Source organism: Bombina bombina, chromosome 1 (genome assembly GCF_027579735.1).
Source record: "Bombina bombina isolate aBomBom1 chromosome 1, aBomBom1.pri, whole genome shotgun sequence".
Taxonomy (NCBI): domain Eukaryota; kingdom Metazoa; phylum Chordata; class Amphibia; order Anura; family Bombinatoridae; genus Bombina; species Bombina bombina.
The window spans coordinates 987,344,252-987,366,994 of NC_069499.1; the positions used below are offsets into that span (position 1 = coordinate 987,344,252).

The 22,743-nt window shown below is 37.5% G+C and overlaps 1 protein-coding gene across 1 annotated transcript in view; it reads right to left on the minus strand.

Moving 5' to 3' along the window:
* PTK6 (protein tyrosine kinase 6) overlaps positions 1-18,730 on the minus strand; it is a 179,928-nt gene extending 161,198 nt beyond the window's left edge. The window contains exon 1 of the mRNA XM_053709691.1: positions 18,391-18,730. Coding sequence (XP_053565666.1) covers positions 18,391-18,626 — 236 coding nt within the window. The 5' untranslated portion in view covers positions 18,627-18,730. The remainder of the gene's footprint in view (positions 1-18,390) is intronic.
* Between the last annotated feature and the right edge of the window lie 4,013 nt (positions 18,731-22,743).

The following is a 22,743-nucleotide window of genomic DNA, read 5'->3' on the forward strand; positions in this document are numbered from 1 at the left end:
TTTTGAATATTCTATTCAAGACAAATAAAATATTTGTGCTGAAATCCCTGTCTTGTATGTAGCTAATTTATTTTAGTGTCTACATTTTCTCCCTTTTTCCTCATTTTTCATACTATTATGTAATATTATTTAGCTTTTACCCATACGGATAATGTAGAGTTTTCTTGCAGAGCTTCCAATCTGTGCAAAAACTTCACTTAAAGAATCTGCCACAGATTATATTTATTAATGCATTTATAAGCTTTGGTCAACAACAGGACAAAGCAGACAACTTGTGCCCAAATGCATTTTACAATTCACCTCGTCTCTTGCTATTGTCAATTAATTTAATAAAAAGATAAACCATGGGGCAAGTACCTTGACCTGTCTGGCTTTGGGAAATGCCGTACATAAATGTAATAGAGGTCCGTCAAAATCACAGACTTTGCAATGCTACGTAAGGTATGAGTGTGTGCCCATCATTCTGAAGACGGGGATTTGTTTCATCGCATTTATTTAACGGACCGTAAAGGAAGCCAATTAAAGAACAAGTAGGGTGGAGCAAAGCGGGCAGTCAGCGGCTAAGATGGTAGTAGACCGCATGCCAGTGGATGGGGTTTGCTTCTCTCAGCCACTGCTGCCCTTGGGGCTCAGTCAGTGTTTAGTAGTAGCAGGCGGAGGATCGCATGTCTGTGTATGGGATGTTCATTTACCTAGACACCGTATCCCACCCCTGGGAAGGGGGAGTGACTTTGCAAGGGGGGCGCTTATCGCATATTAGGGAAGAGCATGAGAGAGCTCTACGGGAGGCGGGCACCCTGAACCGGCCTGTGGAGGACATCCAGGGAGACATTCTCAGGGATAAGGAACGACTGGCACAGGGAGCGACCTGAGATGGCACAGTGTTGGTTTTTGGAGTGTGATGTGACACATATTCTGGCCTTAGTCGTTTTGCTTCTCTTGGCTCTTGCACATTTCAACTGTCTCCCAAAGTTAACGGAGCTTACTGTGATCAGATATTTTTTTTAAAAATTGCATAAAATTGCATAGATCTGAAAATCGCAAGGTAAAAAAAAATCATGATTAATCACATCATGCGATTAATCGCAAAGTCCTACTAACAGTGTTATCAGAAAAAACTGTTCTGAAAAACTGAAACTGTTCTGAAAAACTGGAAATCAGAAGTAGTAGCTAAATCAGGAATAGAAATAGCTGGTCTGAGAATTTAACTAGTATGTAAAAAAAATACAACTTTTAAACCTTGCAAAAAGGATTAACAGACACACCCAGTTTAAACCATTCCATAGCAATCAGGGCAGAGGCAGCGGTAAGGTATAAGGGAAAATCTCAGGGAGATTAACAACAGTTTAAAACATTGATTTCAAACGATTACAACATTTAGCATCAGAATACTTATGTTCTTTAATCCTTAAAGTGACTAAGAAATCTTAAACTTCAAATAAAAAGAGTAATTATCAAGTTTCTACAGCAGATGAGGGATCCTCACTCTTTAGAGGAAATCCTTATAGCATAAGCAAAGCAAAGCAATAAGCACTAAAAAAAAAACCTGAAGAAAGCTTTTGAGGAAAGGAAACAAATTATACTCTTTTAAAGTAGCTTTACAGATAGTTAATGCAGATATACCAGCATCCCTTGGAACATGTTCAGTCTAGTTTTTTAAACTAACTTTTGAAGGCACAATCAAGGTGCAAGTAGCTGCTACTGAATTCAATTTCTAAACCTGTCTGCTTGCTAGGTAGCTGAGCTAATCATTGGGTTACAACAGCTGGCTTGGTAAAAAAAGTGGCAAAATATATTTGTGTAAAAAGCAAGGGCAATAGTGATATTCTCTCTGTGACAGACCCCTCTGTCAGTACTGGAAGGGTTAACTTTGTTCAGCTTTGAGAAACTATTTTCTAAAGACAGGTTTCCTGGCAGCAGATATTGTTTACTGTAATTAAGTTTAAGTGATAAGCGTTCACATTGTTTAATCACCTCCAGAGTTTAGACTGCCAGGTGTGAAAAAGGACTCCATTGTTTTCTTGTGTTTAATTGTTTATCTGGTTAAGTAATGCAATTCTATTGTATCCTGTAAAAGGGCGTCTTCCCTCTATCTAATCTCTTCCAACCCCCCATCTGGTCTCCTAGGGGAGTTCTGCATAAATACTGGGCATATAGCCCTCAATAAACACATTCTTCTGTTTTACTCTCAAGATGGAGCTTGGTCTCATGTTTGAGGGGAATTGTGTGTTGCTGATCCCATATTCAGGACATCTTTCATCTGGTATTAACCCTTGGTATCCGGGTTATACCATAACAATTGGTGGCAAGCGACGGGATGATCCTTATTACCCAGAAGAGCAACTACACACCCGGACCTAATGGGAATACCGTATGAAAGGCTGAAAAGAGCCACCCTTATAGACCTGCTAGAACAACGGGGCGGAAAACCACTAACCTCAGGAAGAGGGAGATTTTTACAATACTGACCGAGATGGACGGAGTACCAGGGACCGAAGGAACCAATGGGCCCAGCATATCAGACAGAACCCCCGAAGAAGCAAGCTTTGACCGGGCGGTTAAGATAAGACTGGCACATTATGGCCCCAACCCGACTACAGAAATTATCGACCAGGTCATAGCAGCTGTGGAGGCCAACCTACTTCACCAAAGAGGCGCTGCAGCAGCCCAAGTCACAGCAACCCCAGTGGAAAAGAGAAAAGTACATGTTGCAGCTTTTAAAAACTTCCTGGAAACAGAAGGAAAGATTGATGGGTACCTTGCGGATTTTGAGAGGCAATGTGCCCTACACAAGGTACCCGCAGAGGACTGGGTCACGATATTATCCGGAAAATTATCCAGCTGGGCCAGCGAGGCTTTTCGGGCCATTCCAGATGAGGAAGTCAGGGATTATAATGCTGTAAAAGAGGCTCTGCTCTCCAGGAGGCGGTTCAGAAACACTGTTAAACTAGCTGGAGATTCCTACGTTGAGTGGGCATGGAAGGTGCATCGCACAGCAACTCACTGGATGGCGGGGTGCCAAGCCGTATCTGGGGAAGAGGTGCTGCAGCTATTCCTGTTGGAACATTGCTTTGACAAGTTATCCGCAGGAGTTAGAGAGTGGGTTCGGGACCGTAAACCCTCCACCCTGCATGAAGCTGCTCGCCTGGAAGATGAGTATATGGATGCCCGCAAACTGGACACTGCTACCACTAAGATCCCTGCCAGAGTGGAGTACAGACTCCCAGTCACCCGAGCAGCTACCAGTTACCAACCCCCGGCACACCGCTCTACCACACGGCCTCCAGCCACGAACTATCCTCAGACAGCCCAGTTCAACTCACGGGACTACTCACAGCCTATTCGGTGCTTTGGATGTAAGCAACTAGGGCACAAAAGACAAGAGTGTCCCCTAAACACAGCAAACCAAGCACAGTCCTGGAGGAGACCCGCCGGCGGAAACCCACGTAACCCTCAGCCTGCTGCCCACTGCGTAGAGGAGGAAGAATGCTGGGGCATCCTACATGAAGCAGATCCCGTGCAAGCTGCCCACCGGGATAACCAACAACAGCACCGGCAACTGGTTAAAGATAATGGGAAGGAAGTCAGTGGCCTACGAGATACTGGTGCTACCATGACCTTGCTCAAAAAGAACTTGGTGTCCGAGAACCAGCACACCGGAGACACTGTGGCTGTGAGGGTAGCAGGGGGCGCTGTGTTCCGCCTACCTGTTGCCCGGGTACATTTGGATTGGGGAGTGGGCGCTAGACATGTGAAAGTGGGGGTCATGAAGGACTTACCAGCTGATGTTCTCCTTGGAAATAACTTGGCCCCCCTTGTTTCTGCCTACGATCCCATGGGTCCCGCCGATGTTAACCCTGTGACTACCCGTGCCCAGATCCGTGCCGCAGAGAATGACCCACCTGCTGCTGAGCCCCAGGATGCTGAGCTCGGTAAATCTCTATCCGCCATTGCTACGTGGAAGTCCCGTTACAATGCGCTGATGAAGGAGAAGAGTCAAGTAGAGGATGAAATGGTCACATTAAACAATCACGTAACAGTGCTAGCGGGAGAGAAGAGGAGCGCAGAGGAAAAAGCTCATTTAGAACGGGAATCTCTGCTAGACAAGCTGCACCGACAGACCGCAGAAAACACCAGCTTCAGAGTGGAACATGAAACATTAAAGACAAACTTAGCGACACTGGAGGAGAAGCTGACGCTGGCTCATAGTGAGGTGCAGCAACTCAAGGGCAAACTACATCAGTATGTAGGGCTTGTGGATACCTATAAAGAGCAGGTACAAAAAACTCGTAAAGAAGCCGATGAGATTTTGAAGGACTGTTTGTTCAGCTTTAAGAAACTATTTTCTAAAGACAGGTTTCCTGGCAGCAGCTATTGTTTACTGTAATTAAGTTTAAGTGATAAGTGTTCACATTGTTTAATCACCTCCAGAGTTTAGACTGCCAGGTGTGAAAAAGGACTGCTATTGTATCCTGTAAAAGGGCGTCTTCCCTCTATCTAATCTCTTCCAACCCCCCATCTGGTCTCCTAGGGGAGTTCTGCATAAATACTGGGCATATAGCCCTCAATAAACACATTCTTCTGTTTTACTCTCAAGATGGAGCTTGGTCTCATGTTTGGGGGGAATTAGCTGGGTTGTGTATTGCTGATCCCATATTCAGGACATCTTTCATCTGGTATTAACCCTTGGTATCCGGGTTATACCATAACACTGTCCAAGGGCCGTATATACATAATATATAGATAAACTTTTAACAATTAAAAGTGTCCACAATATAGCTATATGAGTGTCTATACATAAAAAAATGTAAAACATACTTACCCATAGACACTCGTCCATTATCAAGCAAGTAGCAGACAGCCAAACCAATACTGAAACATATCAGCAGAGGTAATAGAATAGGAGTATAATGTAGATCTGTAAAGGGAAGCAAACGACGAATCCCTGCGACCGAATTTACAGAGAGCCTTTGAAGGATTTCCCATGAGGTGAAACCATTGTATCATAAACTATACCCCAAATACATCCCTCTGACAAGCACTGTACTCTGAGGGGAACCGGGCTTCAACATTGACCGAAAGCCCCTTTCACTGAAGAAATAATGCACATCTTCATGATTTAACCACCTCCAACCGAGGCAAAGTCAAAAACTAAGCTATGTGTGAGGTGGGGAGGGGGTTTATAGGGCTCTTGAGGTTTGGGAAACTTTGCCTCCTTCTAGTGGTAGGAATGTAATCCCATATGTAACAGATCGTGGACTCTCACCACCTATATGAAAAAAACCAAAACCCAAATTTTATCTTTCATGATTCAGATAGAGCATGCAATTTTAAGCAACTAATTTTACTGCTATTATATTTTTTTTCTTTGTGCTCTTGCTATCTTTATTTAAAAAAGCCGGAATGCATAGGAGCCCGCCCATTTTTGGTTCAGAACCTGGGTCATGCCTGCTGATTGGTTACTATGCTTACATTTCTGCATTTTCAAATAAAGATAGCAAGAGAACAAAAATTATAATAGGAGTAAATTAGAAAGTTGCTTAAAGCAACATTGTAATCTAGATTTTTCTTTGCATAAATGTTTTGTAGAATATCCATTTATACAGCCTATCATGGGGGGGGGGGGGGGGGTTTTTGAAAAAATGTATAGTTTTGCTTATTTTTAAATTACATTGTTCTGATCTTCAGACTCCTAACCAAGCCCTAAAGTTTTAGATATATACTGATGTATACAGACTTCAGATTGTTTCTGTTTGTATAATGGACCTTTTCATATACAGGGGTCCCAGCCTAAACTGATTAACAGTGCTATATTGAGAGCTTCTAAGTAAGTTTTTTAAATGTTTTATACAGGATTTTTATATCAATATCTGTTCATATCATTCTTTATAGTATGTTATTACATGCATTTAAATTAAAATCGGTGTATATTGTCCCTTTAAAAATGCATGCTCTATCTGAATCATGAAAGAACAAATCCGAGTTTTGTGTCCCTTTAAGGGGCTACTTGTTTATCTTCCAAAAATGAATGAAATAATGAAAAATGAATAACAACTATGTTGCAGAAATACACAAGTTAAATATAGTGGGTGACAAAGTTGTGGACAATAAGTCAATAACTATATTGCATAAAGTACTTTGTACCTCAGAGCGGGCACTAAATATTTATATATATTTGGCTAATTTCCCAGCAATTTTAGAACAATGAAAAAGAAGTTGTGATTCCCACAGCAAGCTTATGTTATAACCAGGTGACTAAAAGATTAGTTTGTTGAAATCTCTATACAAACAAGGTCTCCACCTTTTACTCACTAAGAGAGCATACTTGAAGTACAAGAAAAATAAAATAGCATGAGATTTTGCCTTCTAACTCATTCTTATTTTGTTTTATACCCTCCACACACACACACGTACACACACAAACAAAAACTACACACACCTGTACACACACAAAAGCACACACACCTGTACACACACACACACAATCACACACTTTCTCTCTTCTTGGGTAAAATAGTATAAGAAATCTATTTTTTGGTCCTAAAACATAATTTTAAGTTGGATAAGAAACCGAGTACACTATAAGGAACAATGATTTAGTGGTTTGCCCTGTAGAGTAATAAGGCATCAATATTTTGGGGTGCATAAATCCTGTAAGTGACATATGCTTTGCTTAGGTATCTGCTCTACAACTGCATACACATTACACAACTCGGATGTTAACTGGAATATATCACATATACTATAATTATATATATATATATATATATATATATATATATATATATATATATATATATATATATATATATATATATATATATAACAAACAGAATAATGTATTTAAGGCCCCTCAATAGGGTTCTACACAGTTATATTCATCTCTGGAACAGGTTCGGAGCTGAACACAGCTGCTGAGCCAATCTGGGCGGAACATATTCAGCTCAGCATGGCAATGTATTATCAATCTAGAGGGAAATTAAACTATGTGTTTATTATAAGCTAGAAAACACCTATTACTTTTTAACGTAATATTCAGACTATTATAGAACTTAAAACTAGACCATTCTAAATCAGAGCAGTCTTCATACTCACTTCTGCAAATGAACAGTCTGCTCTAAGTAGCGTCCTGGGGAAGCCATAAATCAGATCAGCCTAGTTATACAGGGAAAACGTGAAGCACTGAGCAGCCACCTCTTCCACATTAGCTCCAGCTCTGATAGTGGGAAAAAGCTGTGCCTAGAGCTAGATAAGATGCAGAGCACAATTAACCCCATGGCAGATAAAAAGGACTGCAATGCATTGCACAGCAAAACACGCCCAGTCTTTTCTGTTAGCCAGGGGGTTAAAAGGAAAAATAGAAGCTTTTTAAGTCAACTGTCTGCCGTAAAGACAGGAGGGCAGATGTGAAAGCAAGAGGTGCAGGGGCTCTCTTTTGGGGCACCTGGGAACATTCACATAACTCCCAGCGAAGACACCAATACACTGTATAGTAATTCACTATACACTTCTGGTGGCAAGAGGTTTAATATTTAACCCTATGTCTGCATTCACACTTACAATGTGCTTACTCAAAACTACCATTCCAAAGTAAACAAAAAAAGAGCGATCCAGGAAATATGTAAAGCATAACATTTATTTGATAGGTAATTCCACTTAAAAATAAAGGTCAAGTAGCAAGACAGATGAGATGCATGAACACCTCGGGGCTGGCAGGCTTACGCGTTTCGGCATTACGCTGTAATCATAGCATAGACTTTTGGTTTATTATGGCCTGTTAGAGCATCCAGTTCTTGCCTGAATCTCCTCTCCGCACATTTGTTTCCCTTGGACGCCAAGGAACACACATCACTCAGGTATTGAGCGGCCGGAGAGTACGTGGATTAAATCAGTACGTACACTATTTTCTGCCTCCATAATAGGAGGATACTGATTGGCGGCTCCCTAGACACGACATAGTCGTCAGCCCACGCCGAATACGTCCTACCCTCTGACAGATTGGATCCCAGATTGAGGCTGAGATTTGGAGTGGCGTGGAGCTGTGAGCAGGAACGCAGAGGACGAGGAATACGGATAACTCCTGCAGTAATCACACAAGCTAGCGGCTTGAACTGTAAGTTGCAAGGACTCTGTTGTGGTGGTGAGACACCTCTTTTGCAAGTTGTTACAGATGGCTTTCTTTGACACATGCCTATCCAGCCACAGCTGCCTTAATGCTTGATATATGGACACTCTAATTACATTGTGATCGTCATTAATAACTGTTTGTGTGTGTGTATACCTTCAGTTCAACTTTGGAGCTATAACTTTTTTTGTGCTTTTTGAGAGATGAGACATATATATATATATATATATATATATATATATATATATATATATATATATATATATATATATATATATATATATATATATATTGTTACAGTATACAGGTATATATTTTTTCAGTTATAGAGACATTTCTTCCACACCCCTCTCTTTGGTTCTTCTTACTCAAAACTACACATACTGAAACACTCGCACATGATAACTCTAACAATTGTTTATTATTATTATTATTTATTTATAAAATGCCAACTTATACTGCAGCACTGACATATATACTCTTTCAGGAGTTCTCATCAGTCCAGGACAACGTGCCATTAAATAGAGAAAACAGCCAGAGAAAACAGACTAGTAATAACGACAAAATGTATCCATTAAAAATACAAAAAATACACTGGAGGGAATGTCCTCTTTCAAATGAGGGTTCTCGTGCTAGGTTAGCAGGTGTTCCTAATAGCCATTGTAGCCTACTGTCAAATAGTGGAATTTTAGGGACCCGGGCAGCTAAACAGTAAGATTGGGAAAAAGACTGCACCTCTTTCTAATGAGGGGATCACATGTCTACGAAGGAAACAATCACTGGGGCTGAGTGGTCACATTAAATAACAACAGGCAAATGGAACAAACTCATAGAGGGCCATGTCACCCCTTATTAGAAAGACAAAACACTCCTTTCTGAAGAAGCCATTGTCCTACCATTGAAATAAGATTCATTTTGTTATGACTTTATGTCAGGGCTCATAAATCCTAATCTTTCTGAGCAAGTATGAATTTGCAGGCATCCAAATAAATGAACAAACTAGACTAATGTAAAAATAGATCACATTTTCTGAAAATATGTATAGGATACATTTTTTAGTGCAGGTATTTTTTGTTTGTTTTTCTATTTCTTTTCTTTATTATTTTGGAATGTGTTATCAAATTCTAAATCTGGAAATATTGCTGGTGTTTACTATGTATTCTATAGAAAATTACAGAAAACAAGTCCCTTGTACTTGCATTTTGTATGGTGTTTTTTTCAATGTTTGGGGAAAACTAAAAGGACAGCAAGGGCTTGGTCTGCTGAAAAAAAATCCCCATAATTTGTGTTGGTAACTAACATCACTGAACCCTCATTTTTCTTCTCACATATTGTCGACAATTGGACCCCAAGATTTCAAACTTGGATTCATCACTCCATAATATTCTTTTCCATTGATCTTCATTCCAATCTTTGTGAGCTTTAGCATATCTTAGCCTTTTTCCCCTGTTCCCCTTCTGAAAAAGTGGTTTCTTAGCTGCTACCCTTCCACAAAGACCATTCCTGATCAAGCTTCCTCGGACTGTAGTAGGGTCAACTTGGCATCCAGATGAAACTGGTAGATGCTGAGCCAGGTCCTTGCTGGACTTCTTACGGGATCTCAAAGAAGAAACTCTGAGAAACTTCTCATCAGATTTTGAAAGCTTTCTTGGCCTTCCAGTCCTTTTTTGTCCTTGACCTCTCCTGGTTCTTCAAGTTTCTTTATAACAGCTTGAATACCACATCTTGAAATGGAGTTTGTTTGTTGATTTCCCTTTGAGAATGGTCTTGCTGATGCTAAAGTATTATTTAATGTCTGTCAATTTCTGTGATCTTTGGCATTTTGAATGGAATGATGTAATTGAAAGTTAGTCTTATTAGCAAGCTTCTAATTAATTAAACTCATACCACATATATATGTAATGCTCAAGCATGTCTTGCACAAAACTGGTGTAATAGACATTTTTCACTGCAGTCATTTTTACATGAAATAGTAAGACAAATACAGGTGTTAGCAATGACATTAATTAGGGTTCCATCCATTTAGATTTACGAGAGCCAGGTTTCTGCTATTGCTCAAATGTAAGGGGAGGTAAAACTAAATACTTGCCACTTTAGCCTATATAAGCTGTTTTTTCAGATTTGTTTCTGTTTTTTAATATTGCATACAAATATCCTGTATTTTCTGGTTGTATTCTAATAAAGAGGCTGAGAAATAATTTTACATGATCATTATACTATTGCTAAAACAACAAATCTAATTGTGGTCTAAGACTGTATATATTAATATATTCTCAGTGAAAAACATTGCAATATTAAATATTTACTGTATAACATATTACAAAACTATTAAAATAGAATAAAAATTATTTTTCATCTTTAAATGTATTTAAGTGGAAAGGGCTCCAAAGTGCATATATATTTATGTGTGTCTGCTCTTATTGTTTTCCCAGCCCCTTTCAGTGGATGTCCCAGACTAACCTCATCAACAGTGCTAAACTGGGAGCTTCTAAGTAAGTTTGTAAAAGGTTTTATACTGGATTTTTAGATCAGTATCTGTGTGTATTCTTCTTTATAGTTGTGTCTATTGCATGCAGTTATATGGAAATTGGTGTATACTGTCCATTTAACATAAACTGAAAGTTTAAACTTATTTCTTCAATATTTAAACTACAAACATAATTAAAAAAAAAAATCTGCCTAGTATTTTCAGGCTAACCTTTGATTTGAATACATCATTATGTCTAGAATGTTTCTAGTGTTTAGTGACCCTTAAAGGGATATTAAACAGTCTGTTTTATCTTTTATTTCTTTTTTAAACTTCATTTGTGCAGTGTCCACTACTTCCTGTCACAGCCCTACAAGGGGGCTAATTTGAGGTCATAGAGTAACATGAGCTGCTTTACTATTAAGTGAATGCTAGCAAAAGAGAAAGTCAGTTTTATCCATGCTCAGAAGAGGACAGAATGCAACTTAAAGTGATGGTAAATACGAGCGTTTAAAAAAATTCTAGGATCTACCATCACTAAAAATAAACAGGACTTTCAGTGATCAGTTTGTCAAAAAGGGTACTAAACATGCCTTTTCTGTGCCACTGCCTCCTCGCTAAACTCAACGTCTCCGGCTGCCCATGGCACATATCTCTTTTCTCAATTTGGTAATGTTTCCACCTCTAAACCAATAGCCATGATAGTCATATGACACTGTTATGTATGCTAGCAAGGCTATTGGTTTAGAGGAAGAAATGTCACCTTATTGAGAAAACAGCACTGTGCTGTGGGTGGCCAGAGCCACTGAGTTTTGCGAGGAGGCTGCGGCACAGAAAGGGTAAGTTAAGTACCATATTTTACAAACTGATCCTTGAATGACAACAGAAAAAAAATCCCCAGAATTTGTGTTGGTAACTAACATCACTGAACCCTCATTTTTCTTCTCACATATTGTCGACAATTGGACCCCAAGATTTCAAACTTGGATTCATCACTCCATAATATTCTTTTCCATTGATCTTCATTCCAATCTTTGTGAGCTTTAGCATATCTTAGCCTTTTTCCCCTGTTCCCCTTCCAAAAAAGTGGTTTCTTAGCTGTTACCCTTCCACAAAGACCATTCCTGATCAAGCTTCCTCGGACTGTAGTAGGGTCAACTTGGCATCCAGATGAAACTGGTAGATGCTGAGCCAGGTCCTTGCTGGACTTCTTACGGGATCTCAAAGAAGAAACTCTGAGAAACTTCTCATCAGATTTTGAAAGCTTTCTTGGCCTTCCAGTCCTTTTTTGTCCTTGACCTCTCCTGGTTCTTCAAGTTTCTTTATAACAGCTTGAATACCACATCTTGAAATGGAGTTTGTTTGTTGATTTCCCTTTGAGAATGGTCTTGCTGATGCTAAAGTATTATTTAATGTCTGTCAATTTCTGTGATCTTTGGCATTTTGAATGGAATTATGTAATTGAAAGTTAGTCTTATTAGCAAGCTTCTAATTAATTAAACTCATACCACATATATATGTAATGCTCAAGCATGTCTTGCACAAAACTGGTGTAATAGACATTTTTCACTGCAGTCATTTTTACATGAAATAGTAAGACAAATACAGGTGTTAGCAATGACATTAATTAGGGTTCCATCCATTTAGATTTACGAGAGCCAGGTTTCTGCTATTGCTCAAATGTAAGGGGAGGTAAAACTAAATACTTGCCACTTTAGCCTATATAAGCTGTTTTTTCAGATTTGTTTCTGTTTTTTAATACTGCATACAAATATCCTGTATTTTCTGGTTGTATTCTAATAAAGAGACTGAGAAATAATTTTACATGATCATTATACTATTGCTAAAACAACAAATCTAATTGTGGTCTAAGACTGTATATATTAATATATTCTCAGTGAAAAACATTGCAATATTAAATATTTACTTTATAACATATTACAAAACTATTAAAATAGAATAAAAATTATTTTTCATCTTTAAATGTATTTAAGTGGAAAGGGCTCCAAAGTGCATATATATTTATGTGTGTCTGCTCTTATTGTTTTCCCAGCCCCTTTCAGTGGATGTCCCAGAATAACCTCATCAACAGTGCTAAACTGGGAGCTTCTAAGTAAGTTTGTAAAAGGTTTTATACTAGATTTTTAGATCAGTATCTGTGTGTATTCTTCTTTATAGTTGTGTCTATTGCATGCAGTTATATGGAAATTGGTGTATACTGTCCATTTAACATAAACTGAAAGTTTAAACTTATTTCTTCAATATTTAAACTACAAACATAATTAAAAAAAAAAAAAATCTGCCTAGAATTTTCAGGCTAACCTTTGATTTGAATACATCATTATGTCTAGAATGTTTCTAGTGTTTAGTGACCCTTAAAGGGATATTTAACAGTCTGTTTTATCTTTTATTTATTTTTTAAACTTCATTTGTGCAGTGTCCACTACTTCCTGTCACAGCCCTACAAGGGGGCTAATTTGAGGTCATAGAGTAACATGAGCTGGTTTACTATTAAGTGAATGCTAGCAAAAGAGAAAGTCAGTTTTATCCATGCTCAGAAGAGGACAGAATGCAACTTAAAGTGATGGTAAATACGAGCGTTTAAAAAAACTCTAGGATCTACCATCACTAAAAATAAACAGGACTTTCAGTGATCAGTTTGTCAAAAAGGGTACTAAACATGCCTTTTCTGTGCCACTGCCTCCTCGCTAAACTCAACGTCTCCGGCTGCCCATGGCACATATCTCTTTTCTCAATTTGGTAATGTTTCCACCTCTAAACCAATAGCCATGATAGTCATATGACACTGTTATGTATGCTAGCAAGGCTATTGGTTTAGAGGAAGAAATGTCACCTTATTGAGAAAACAGCACTGTGCTGTGGGTGGCCAGAGCCACTGAGTTTTGCGAGGAGGCTGCGGCACAGAAAGGGTAAGTTAAGTACCATATTTTACAAACTGATCCTTGAAAGTCAAGTTTATTTTTAGTGATAGGAAATCCTAGCGTTTTTTAAACGCTCAGATTTACCATCACTTTAAGTTACCAACATGTCAGCTCTATAATCTCCCTGAGGGCAGTAGCTACACTGAAACTTTCTAATTGCTCATTTTACAAGAAACATTTTTTTATTTTATTGACCGATGAAAGTTCAATTTTTCTTTCATGCCCCTTTAAAGTGGTCATTAAACACTTTGAGGTTGTAATATCAAGTGTTAAATATACCTACACAACTTTGCAAAGTACTTTCATTATTTATTTACCTTTTCATTTAACAATTCTAAAAATTTAGGTCTATTAGAAGTGGAACTCCAGATTCCAGATTTAACACTGCTACTGTATATTCCACACAGTCACTGACTGTACACTTCATTGACTCTTTTATAGCTATTTCTGATTGGCCTCAGCAGTGAAGGAAACCTAGGTTACAACATGGTTGTGCCCATTGCTTTACGGACACTAAAACTTTTCATTTTTTCCCCAATATTAAAATAACTAATGTTTCTTAAAAAAAAATTCATAATATTATCAGACTAATATTTGCTTTGAATACATCATTTTATTTGGTATTTATTTAATCAATCTTAGGGTTGTCAATTTGTTTTTCGTAAGGATTTCCTCCATGGAGCAAAATATAGGTAGCTAAGGCAAACGTCTTGACAGATCACTAAAGGAATACTAAAGTCTCCTTTTAATGACTCAGAGCGTGCTATTTTTTTAAAATGTATTTATTTAAAAATAACATCTTTCCTATTTGCTTCTGTTATTAAATTTAAATGGATTCGAACAATTTAAAACATTTTATTTATCACACTTTAATTTTATGACACATCATAAACTTAGAGAAGTTGTTTGTTCAGTTGTCGGAGTCTGACAGAATTTGTGTAAACAGACAGTTGCATTCTTGAAGGCATTTGCAGTCTTATGTGCATACTTTCTTGAAAACCAGCACCTACAGAGTATGTGCCAGAGTTCACAGCTCATTTTAATATACAAGTCTGTGATTGGCTGCCTGATGTCACATGATACAAGCAAAACGAAAGGAAATGTGAAATGTGTTAGAAATTTGCTTGTTTCATATTTAAAGTGTTGTTCTGCTTTTAGTATGCATTTATTATGTATTTTTTTTACCGTATTTGATGGTCCTTTAATTCAATATAGATAATAACTGCTTCATATTTAATACAGTTTTTTTCAGTTAACCATTAAAGGGACAGTAAACTATTTCAAAAGTTTTTACACCAGTTTGGAATTATCCTGTTCTGTAACCCTTTAAAGGGACAGTACAGTCAAATTTAAACTTTCAGGATGGAGATAGTGTGTGACATTTTAGCAACTTTCTAATTTACTTCTATTATCAAATTGGCTTTGTTTATTTGGTATCCTTTTGTTGAAAAGCATAACTAGGTTGGCTCAGAGGCAGCAATGCACTTCTGGGAGCTTTCAATTATTAAATGAAACATCTGAAAGGACATGATAAACACTGCTAATACATTGTATTACCGTCTACCCCAAACGTTTTCAATGTAAAATTTGTTTTGCATATGGGCAAAGCACACTGAAATTGTGTTATATATTATAGATTGGATGACAACAGAAACAAATGCTTCCTGCTCAATTAATAAATACACTAATGAAAAACAGTGACATTAATTGAACTCAACAAACACACATACACACTATTCTGATAATGCCCCTGTTCAAATCCCTTAGAGAGACATACACACATATCTCTATGCGTTTGCAGCACAACAGGTGATTGCACATGTGACCTATTAGCATCACTACACACTATTTAAAGGGTTCAATCAAGTCGACACAGACCCTTCAACATGTAAAATATTCGCTAAACCCCCGAAATTATTATTTTATTTGTAGTTAATTTGTGAGCATTTTGATTTCTTATTACAAAATTGCAAGATTAATTATGCAGATAACTATTTTGTGTTGTCTTCAGGGGTATTAACAACAGAAGCATTTTTGGGGTTGTAATCACTGGCAAAACGCTGACATAATAAGCCAAAGTTCAGAAATTGTAATATGCCAAAAACAAGTGCAACACAGGGATTAAACACATAGTAAAAGTCCACTTTTGTAGCAGCAATGTCTTCCACTCCCGAGACAGACAAAGCTGAGAACTGGAAGATATGCACATACTCCGCTCCCAATTGGCTCACCAGTCATGTCCAACTCAGGAAGTGCACTGTACTACTGTATTTAGCATGATTAAAGGGATGGGAAACATTTTGAAATTGTAATTATTTATGTGTTAAGTATGTGTAGTAAAAGAAAATACAGTATACATTCATTCTTTATTTTGCCATCTTTTCCTGCAATTTAAAAATTGTGGGTTTGTGAGTTCTGGGAATTGGAAGAGCACATGACCTAACCTTGCAACATTCTTGTCCTTAATAGGCTTCAGCAGAGATAATAATATAATGAACTACAAAACAGTGGATCTATTTAGCTAACTAAATGGCAGTAGCAATCCTTGTCTGCTCCACTAAAAAAATCTAGATTGGCTTTTCCAAATAAAGTGTTAAGAAGAGCCTGGCTATTGAAAAATACTTAATGCATTTAAAACTTTCCACAGACCTATTATGCTAATTTATTACAAGGTTGCAGAAATATCTTATAATTACAAGGTGTTTACTGTTCTCTTTGGTTATAGTTCGGTAAGCCCTTTTTGACTGATGTTTTATCTTTTGAGGTGATGCCCTCATAATTACTTGTTATTTTACTTTGTGTTTTTGTTATTTAAAATCAACATATCTTAGGATAAATATTAAAGTGATACTAAACACATTTTTTTTTCTTTTAAGATTCAGATAGAACATGCAATTTTAAGCAATTTTCTAATTTACTCATATCAATTTTACTTTGTAAAGCTTAGGTGCCGCCCCATTTTAGGTTCAGAACCCCGGATAGCAGTTGCTTATTGATGGTTACATTTAGCCACCAATAAGCAAGCATAACCCAGGTTCTGAACCAGAAATGGTCCGGCTCCTAAGCTTTACATTCCTGCTTTTTTAAAAAAGACAGCAAGAGAACAAAGAAAAATTCATAATAGGAGTAAATTAGAAAGTTGCTTAAAATTGCATGTTCTATCTGAATCATAAAAGTTTAGTGTCCCTTCAAGGCACCCGTGCTAATGTTTTCTCTCTTTTATTTCCCATTTGTCTTATGTGACACAGCACTAACCAATATGCCCACCTGTGTTATCTTTGTCTAAGTGTCTCAATAAGTGCACAACACTTATTTGTGAGTGAAAGACCACATTAGTAAACACTTCTCAGAAAATGGTCATAGCTGTGAGGAGAAATTGAGGCCATAGCTGTGAGGAGAAATTGAAGCCCATATCTGTGGGAGAAATTGAAGCCTTAGAGTGCATCTGAGAGCAGTTTCTTTTTTTGTCTCTCTGTGGATGTGAAAGTGAATATGTTTTTCTCAATGTATTTGAGCAAATTTGAGTGTGAATGAACATTTGTGTTTGTGATAATTCACAAGCGTTTCTAAAGTTAGTGACTGTGATTAAGCATCTCTGAATGAGACTGTGAAAATGAGTGTGAGTGAGCAATTCTGAGTGTTATTATGTCTAAATCAGTATAAGTGTATCTGAATATCTGTATCTAAGTGAGCGTGGGTGACTAAACATGTCTGAATATTTTATTGAACCTTTCCAAATAGTATGACTGAGAAAGCCTATGTGCCCTGAGCATTTGAACATACCTGAATATTTGTACTAACAGCCTACATAAGTAAGGAAATATGTTTGAGTGTAACTGAGGTAACATTGTGTATTTAGAATGTATGATTAAAAATGTCTATATGTGTATATGTCTGAGTGGGCATACTTTAATGTGAATGAAAATTGTGTGTGTAATAATGTGAGGATAACTGAGTATGCAAGTCTGTTTCTGCCTGGTAACTAAATTATCATGTCTGAGTGAGAGAATGTGTTTATACAAATGAATCAGAAAGAACCTGACTGACAGAACTTGTGTTTCTATATTGTAAGTAAGCTAGTGTGAGTGCATGTTATTTGAAATGATGTGTGTGAGTATATCTAAGTAAGCACTCCTGAGTATGAATGTGGTAAGAACATGATTCACATATATGAGTGCTCAAGTGGGTACATAAGTGTGTATGACCAGACCAGCAGTATAAAGTGAGCTGAGTACAACGTTATTAAAGCTCTTGGCTGCTACAGTGCTGCAGTGCTTTACAGTGTAATTACAGCACTCTCCAATGTGTTGGTTACTGTGCAACATGCTGCGGACAAGGACAGTCCACTTTGTGTTACAGCCTCGAAAATCAATGGGTTAATTGTTGAGCAGGGTGTTGTAGCTCTGGCAGCCAAATGGTCCATTGTTGTTCCATACGAAGCAGTCAATACCTGGGCTTAATCTGCCACTCTTCATGCGCTGCCATTCTTTATGCCAGCAAAGAATGTTAAACCTCTGCAAGTCCTTGTTATTAAATGTAGTATTTTTTATTTCACAAATAAATATATGTTTATGTAAACTGTTGTGTATTGCCAGTTCTACGGACAGGTATTGTGAAATGTATTTGCAATAGTAGAGTGCTGATTTAGCAAAGCTAAGCAATCACCAGAAAACTTCAGTCCTACAATATTGCTTCCCAGTCATGTTGTGCGTGCATGCAGCTCCATGTCAGATTTCCATATTAATGTGATGGTGCTGCATGGCCAAGTAAATCATTTTAAATGTAAAATACAAAACACTCCTGTTAACCTCACGTACAGAACAGTATAGCGATTGGATATACTCGGGGCTACTTACGGTTGCTCTTCTACCGAACCTTCCTCGGCAAGGTAATTATGTGGCACATATCCTGGTTTACCGATTTGGTTCCCACTGGCATCTAGCTTAGTCGCCAGCCACCATTCTCCTGTCCTCTCCAAAATCTGGAAGCGCTCTCCTGGTTTAAAACTGATCTCATCAGGAGCTCTAGCATTGAACTCCCATTGACTGATGAACCTCTGTGCCCTGTGATCCATAACAACGTAGCCGTCCATGTTGATAGGAGATTGCTAGGCTGTTCAACACACCTTACACAGAAGTAATTTAATTAACTCATGGAACGAGTGTTTTGCCCATCAGGCTTTTCCAGTTTAGGAGGTAAGACATAGCTGCTGCTAGGAGGGTGTGGGAGTCGAATGTCAGGCATTTAGGTCACGTGGACTGTGAAACTTCACCCCAGTTTAGTCCAAGTGCATAGTTGCCAACAGTCCCTGATTTCCAGGGACAGTCCCTGGATTTTGTTGTATGTCCCTGGATTTTTTTTGTCCCTGGAAATGTCCCTGAAAATCTCCTTTGCACAACATTTGTTGTTTGCATATATATACACACACATACACACATACAGATAGATAGATGATTAATATATATAGTGTATTATTTAAATATAATTCATTCCTAATGGAATATTGTTATTATTATTGAATGGGTTCACATAGTATTTGTCTTTCTAATTTTGATGCTGTGTTGTAAAAATAACCATATGCCCAGAATGTGTTCCAGAGACTGGGTAGGTGTAAGAGCTTGGTGCTGTAATCTGTATAATAAACTATGGATAAGTCTAAATTATACTATTACTTTCAAATGGGTGTGTTTTGATTGCAGAACTGAGTGGGCGGAGCAGTTGAACAGTAGGTCATCAATACTCCAGTAACCCGCTTGCTTGCTCTGCTGCAAAGTGTCCCTGGAAATTTTTTTTAAATGTTGGCAACTATGCAAGTGGTTAGTGTAAATCTGTACACTGCCTGAAATCCTCAGAACTTCCTCATTACTACTATAATAGTATTTTACACCTCACCTTGGAAGAAGGGTCTGTATAAAGATCAAGGGCAGTGGAATACTGGGAGAAAACTTATTAGGCAGAGGGTCTAGGTGAGAGAAGGGGCTGCACAGTAATGTGGACAGGCTGTTAATACTGTATATCACAAATTACTATGGGCCAGATTACAAGTGGCGCATTAACAGTTACGCGCAAGTGAAAAGGGGTTTATCATGGGTGTTTGCGTGTCGGGTTTAGATCTCGTATTACAAGTAGAAAGTAAACACAATCGCTTGAGCGCAATCGTGATTTACGCTAGAATGATTACCGCAAACCTCAGAGCTCTGGTTAGCTGTTTCGTGAAACAAAAAAGTATCACAAAACATATCAAAATATATTTAAAAGTGCAGTTGCAATCATAATAACACAATCTAATAAAAATGATTTTAAAAATATTGCACTAAAAAGTTATAAGGGCTCAAAGATATATCTCAGGTGTCTATATGTGTGTATATACATATTTATATGTGTATATATGTATTCACAGACATAAACACATAAATACATATGTACACATACATATATATATATACACATACATACATACAAAGCAAGATCCACACTCACTGGACTTGTATTAATAATATACCCTCATAAACCCCGCCCCCAACATACAAAATTGCGCCAAAAAGAGTTACCATTTTTGGTGCAGTTTTGTATGTTGGGGCAGGGCTTATGAGGGTATATTATGTTTGTTTTTTCACTTGATATGGTTGGTTAAATAACGCTCCACTTGTAATCTGCCCTATATTAGAAAACAGCACTGGGATAAGTTAGCTAGGAGAAGAAAACTAGGTTAGGGAGAGGAGTGGCAAGGAAAGGAAAGGAAGAAACTGCCTGGGTGAAATCTCTACAGGTTTTAGAAGAAAAAAGTAGAAGACTACTGGAAACATACAATACTTTGATTTTCATCTAAAAGAGAATATATCATTATGTATTGAAGTGAATTTTTCTTTTTAATGGATGTATATTCCTGTGGGAGATGTACCTATCAGACATTGAACAGTATTCCATCAATCAGTTGCACACAAAATCAGGCACTTCCTGTTCCCTTCACTTTAAACAGAGGGATATGAAACCCAAAAAAATGTTTTGTTATTCAGACAAAGCAGACATCCCAACTCTCCCAGAAGTTCAGGGAGTCTCCCTCATTGTAATAGCGGGTCCCTGATGCTCGCAAATGAAATGCAATCTCCCTGAAACCACAAGTACTATGATCCAACGTGGCCCAAATCTGCAAACAGTGTTTCTTTAAGGAATGCCTCTAGTTGCGGTGACGTCATCGAGCAGGAAGGTGTTGTCACAGCAAGTCTGTCTTTACTTTCAGCGTATTGCTTGTCTGCCACCCTCCCTCTTGCTGTTTGGAGGTGGCGATAAGGCTCTTGCGAAAGGAGGAGAATCAGCAGCAGGCAACATCAGCTGCAGCATAGTCTGAGTGAGAACTGAGAAAGTGGGCAAAGAGAGTGCGCCCCTGTAAGGGAGGAGATAGACACCCCTTCTGTCAGGTCCTTATCAAACTGACTGTACTGTAACCAAAAAGCCCCCACTGCCTAGCGTTGCCAGTTGCCACCCACTTGGTATTTTACTAACACAGACAGTTTTTTTATGGTTAAGGTCAATGTAGAAAATAAAGAATAACTATAGAAATAAAGGCCCTATCATGGTGGAACTTCTTTAACGTGTCATGGAATCTAATTATAAACAAATGATCATTTAACATCAGTCCTACTAGCTTTAGTTCCTGAGTTATGCTATATATTTTTTGATGCGTATTTGTGCTAATGTGCACAGCCAGTATTTTTTTTACAAAAAAGGTTGCAACCCTACTGCTGCCATATAATGCTTCAGGCATAAACACTTTCATAAGCTTACAGATTTTCTTTTCAACAAAAGATATCAAGAGAATAAAGAACATTTGATAACATAAGTATATATAAACAAAAAAAAACATTTTATTTGTATTTATTATTTTTTTTTGCCTGAAAAAGGGTTAACTGTTGCTCTTTAATATACCTGATTTTGAGCACCATGTCCCTTTAAGGCCCTATTTGCAAACCCTAAATAGCAATGTTATCTGCTCTTAAACACTTTATTGTGTTAATCTATTTGACCAAGTTGATTAAAGGGGCATGAAACCCACATTTTTTCTTTCATGATTCAGAAAGAGCATGCAATTTTAAACCACTTTCCAATTTACTTATTTTATCTAATTTGCTTCATTCTCTTTATATCCTTTATTGAAAAGTATATATAAATAGTAGCTGCTGATTGGTGGCTGTTCATAGATGCCTTGTGTGATTGGTTTACCCATGTGCATTGCTATTTCTTTAACAAAGGACACTTAAAGAATGAAACAAATTAGATAATAGAAGTAAATTTGAATGTTGTTTAAAATTGTATTCTCTATCTGAATTATGATTTTGGGTTTCATGTCCCTTTAAATCCCCCCTTTTTAACATTCCTTGCAACATACATTACCTAGAAATAAACTGCCTATAATCTACTTTTTCTAGATGCCTCTGCATATTCCCATGGTAAAATGTGTGTAGGAAATGACCTGGCATAACTGTGAAGGGAACAATACCCTATGCTTTCCACTTATATACTGTATAACATACTGTACATACAGTACATACAAAAAGGTGCTAAAGTCTAAGGTCACTATCACAATTCATTTTTATTTCAGCACTTCTAAAAAACTAAATTCACACAATATTCTTTATTTTACAAACCAAAAATGATTTTTCTGCTATTAAATGGACACTAAACCCAATTTTTTTTCTCCATAATTCAGATAGAGCATGCAATTTTAACAACTTTCTAATTTACTCCTATTATCAATTTTTCTTTGTTCTCTTGCTATCTTTATTTAAAAAGCAGGAATGTGATGCATATCAGCCGGCCCATTTTTGGTTGAGAACCTGGGTTATGCTTGCTTATTGGTGGGTCAATGTAAGCCTCCAATAAGCAAGCGCTAAACATGGTGCTGAACCTAAAACGGGCAGGCTGCTAAGATTTACATTTCTGCTTTTAAAATAAAGATAGCAAGAGAACGAAGAAAAATTGATAATAGGAGTAAATTAGAAAGTTGCTTAAAATGTCATGCTCTATTTGAATCTTGAAAGAAAAAAATTGGGTTCAGTGTCTCTTTATAATAATAATAAAAAATTGTTAGCAGATCATTTGCCTTAACCAAAGCTTTAATTCTGCCTCGCTTTGAATTTTCATTTTTTTTTTAGAATTGTGCAATCCACATAATTCCAGCACTCGTTTAGTGAATTCCAGATAATGTTAAG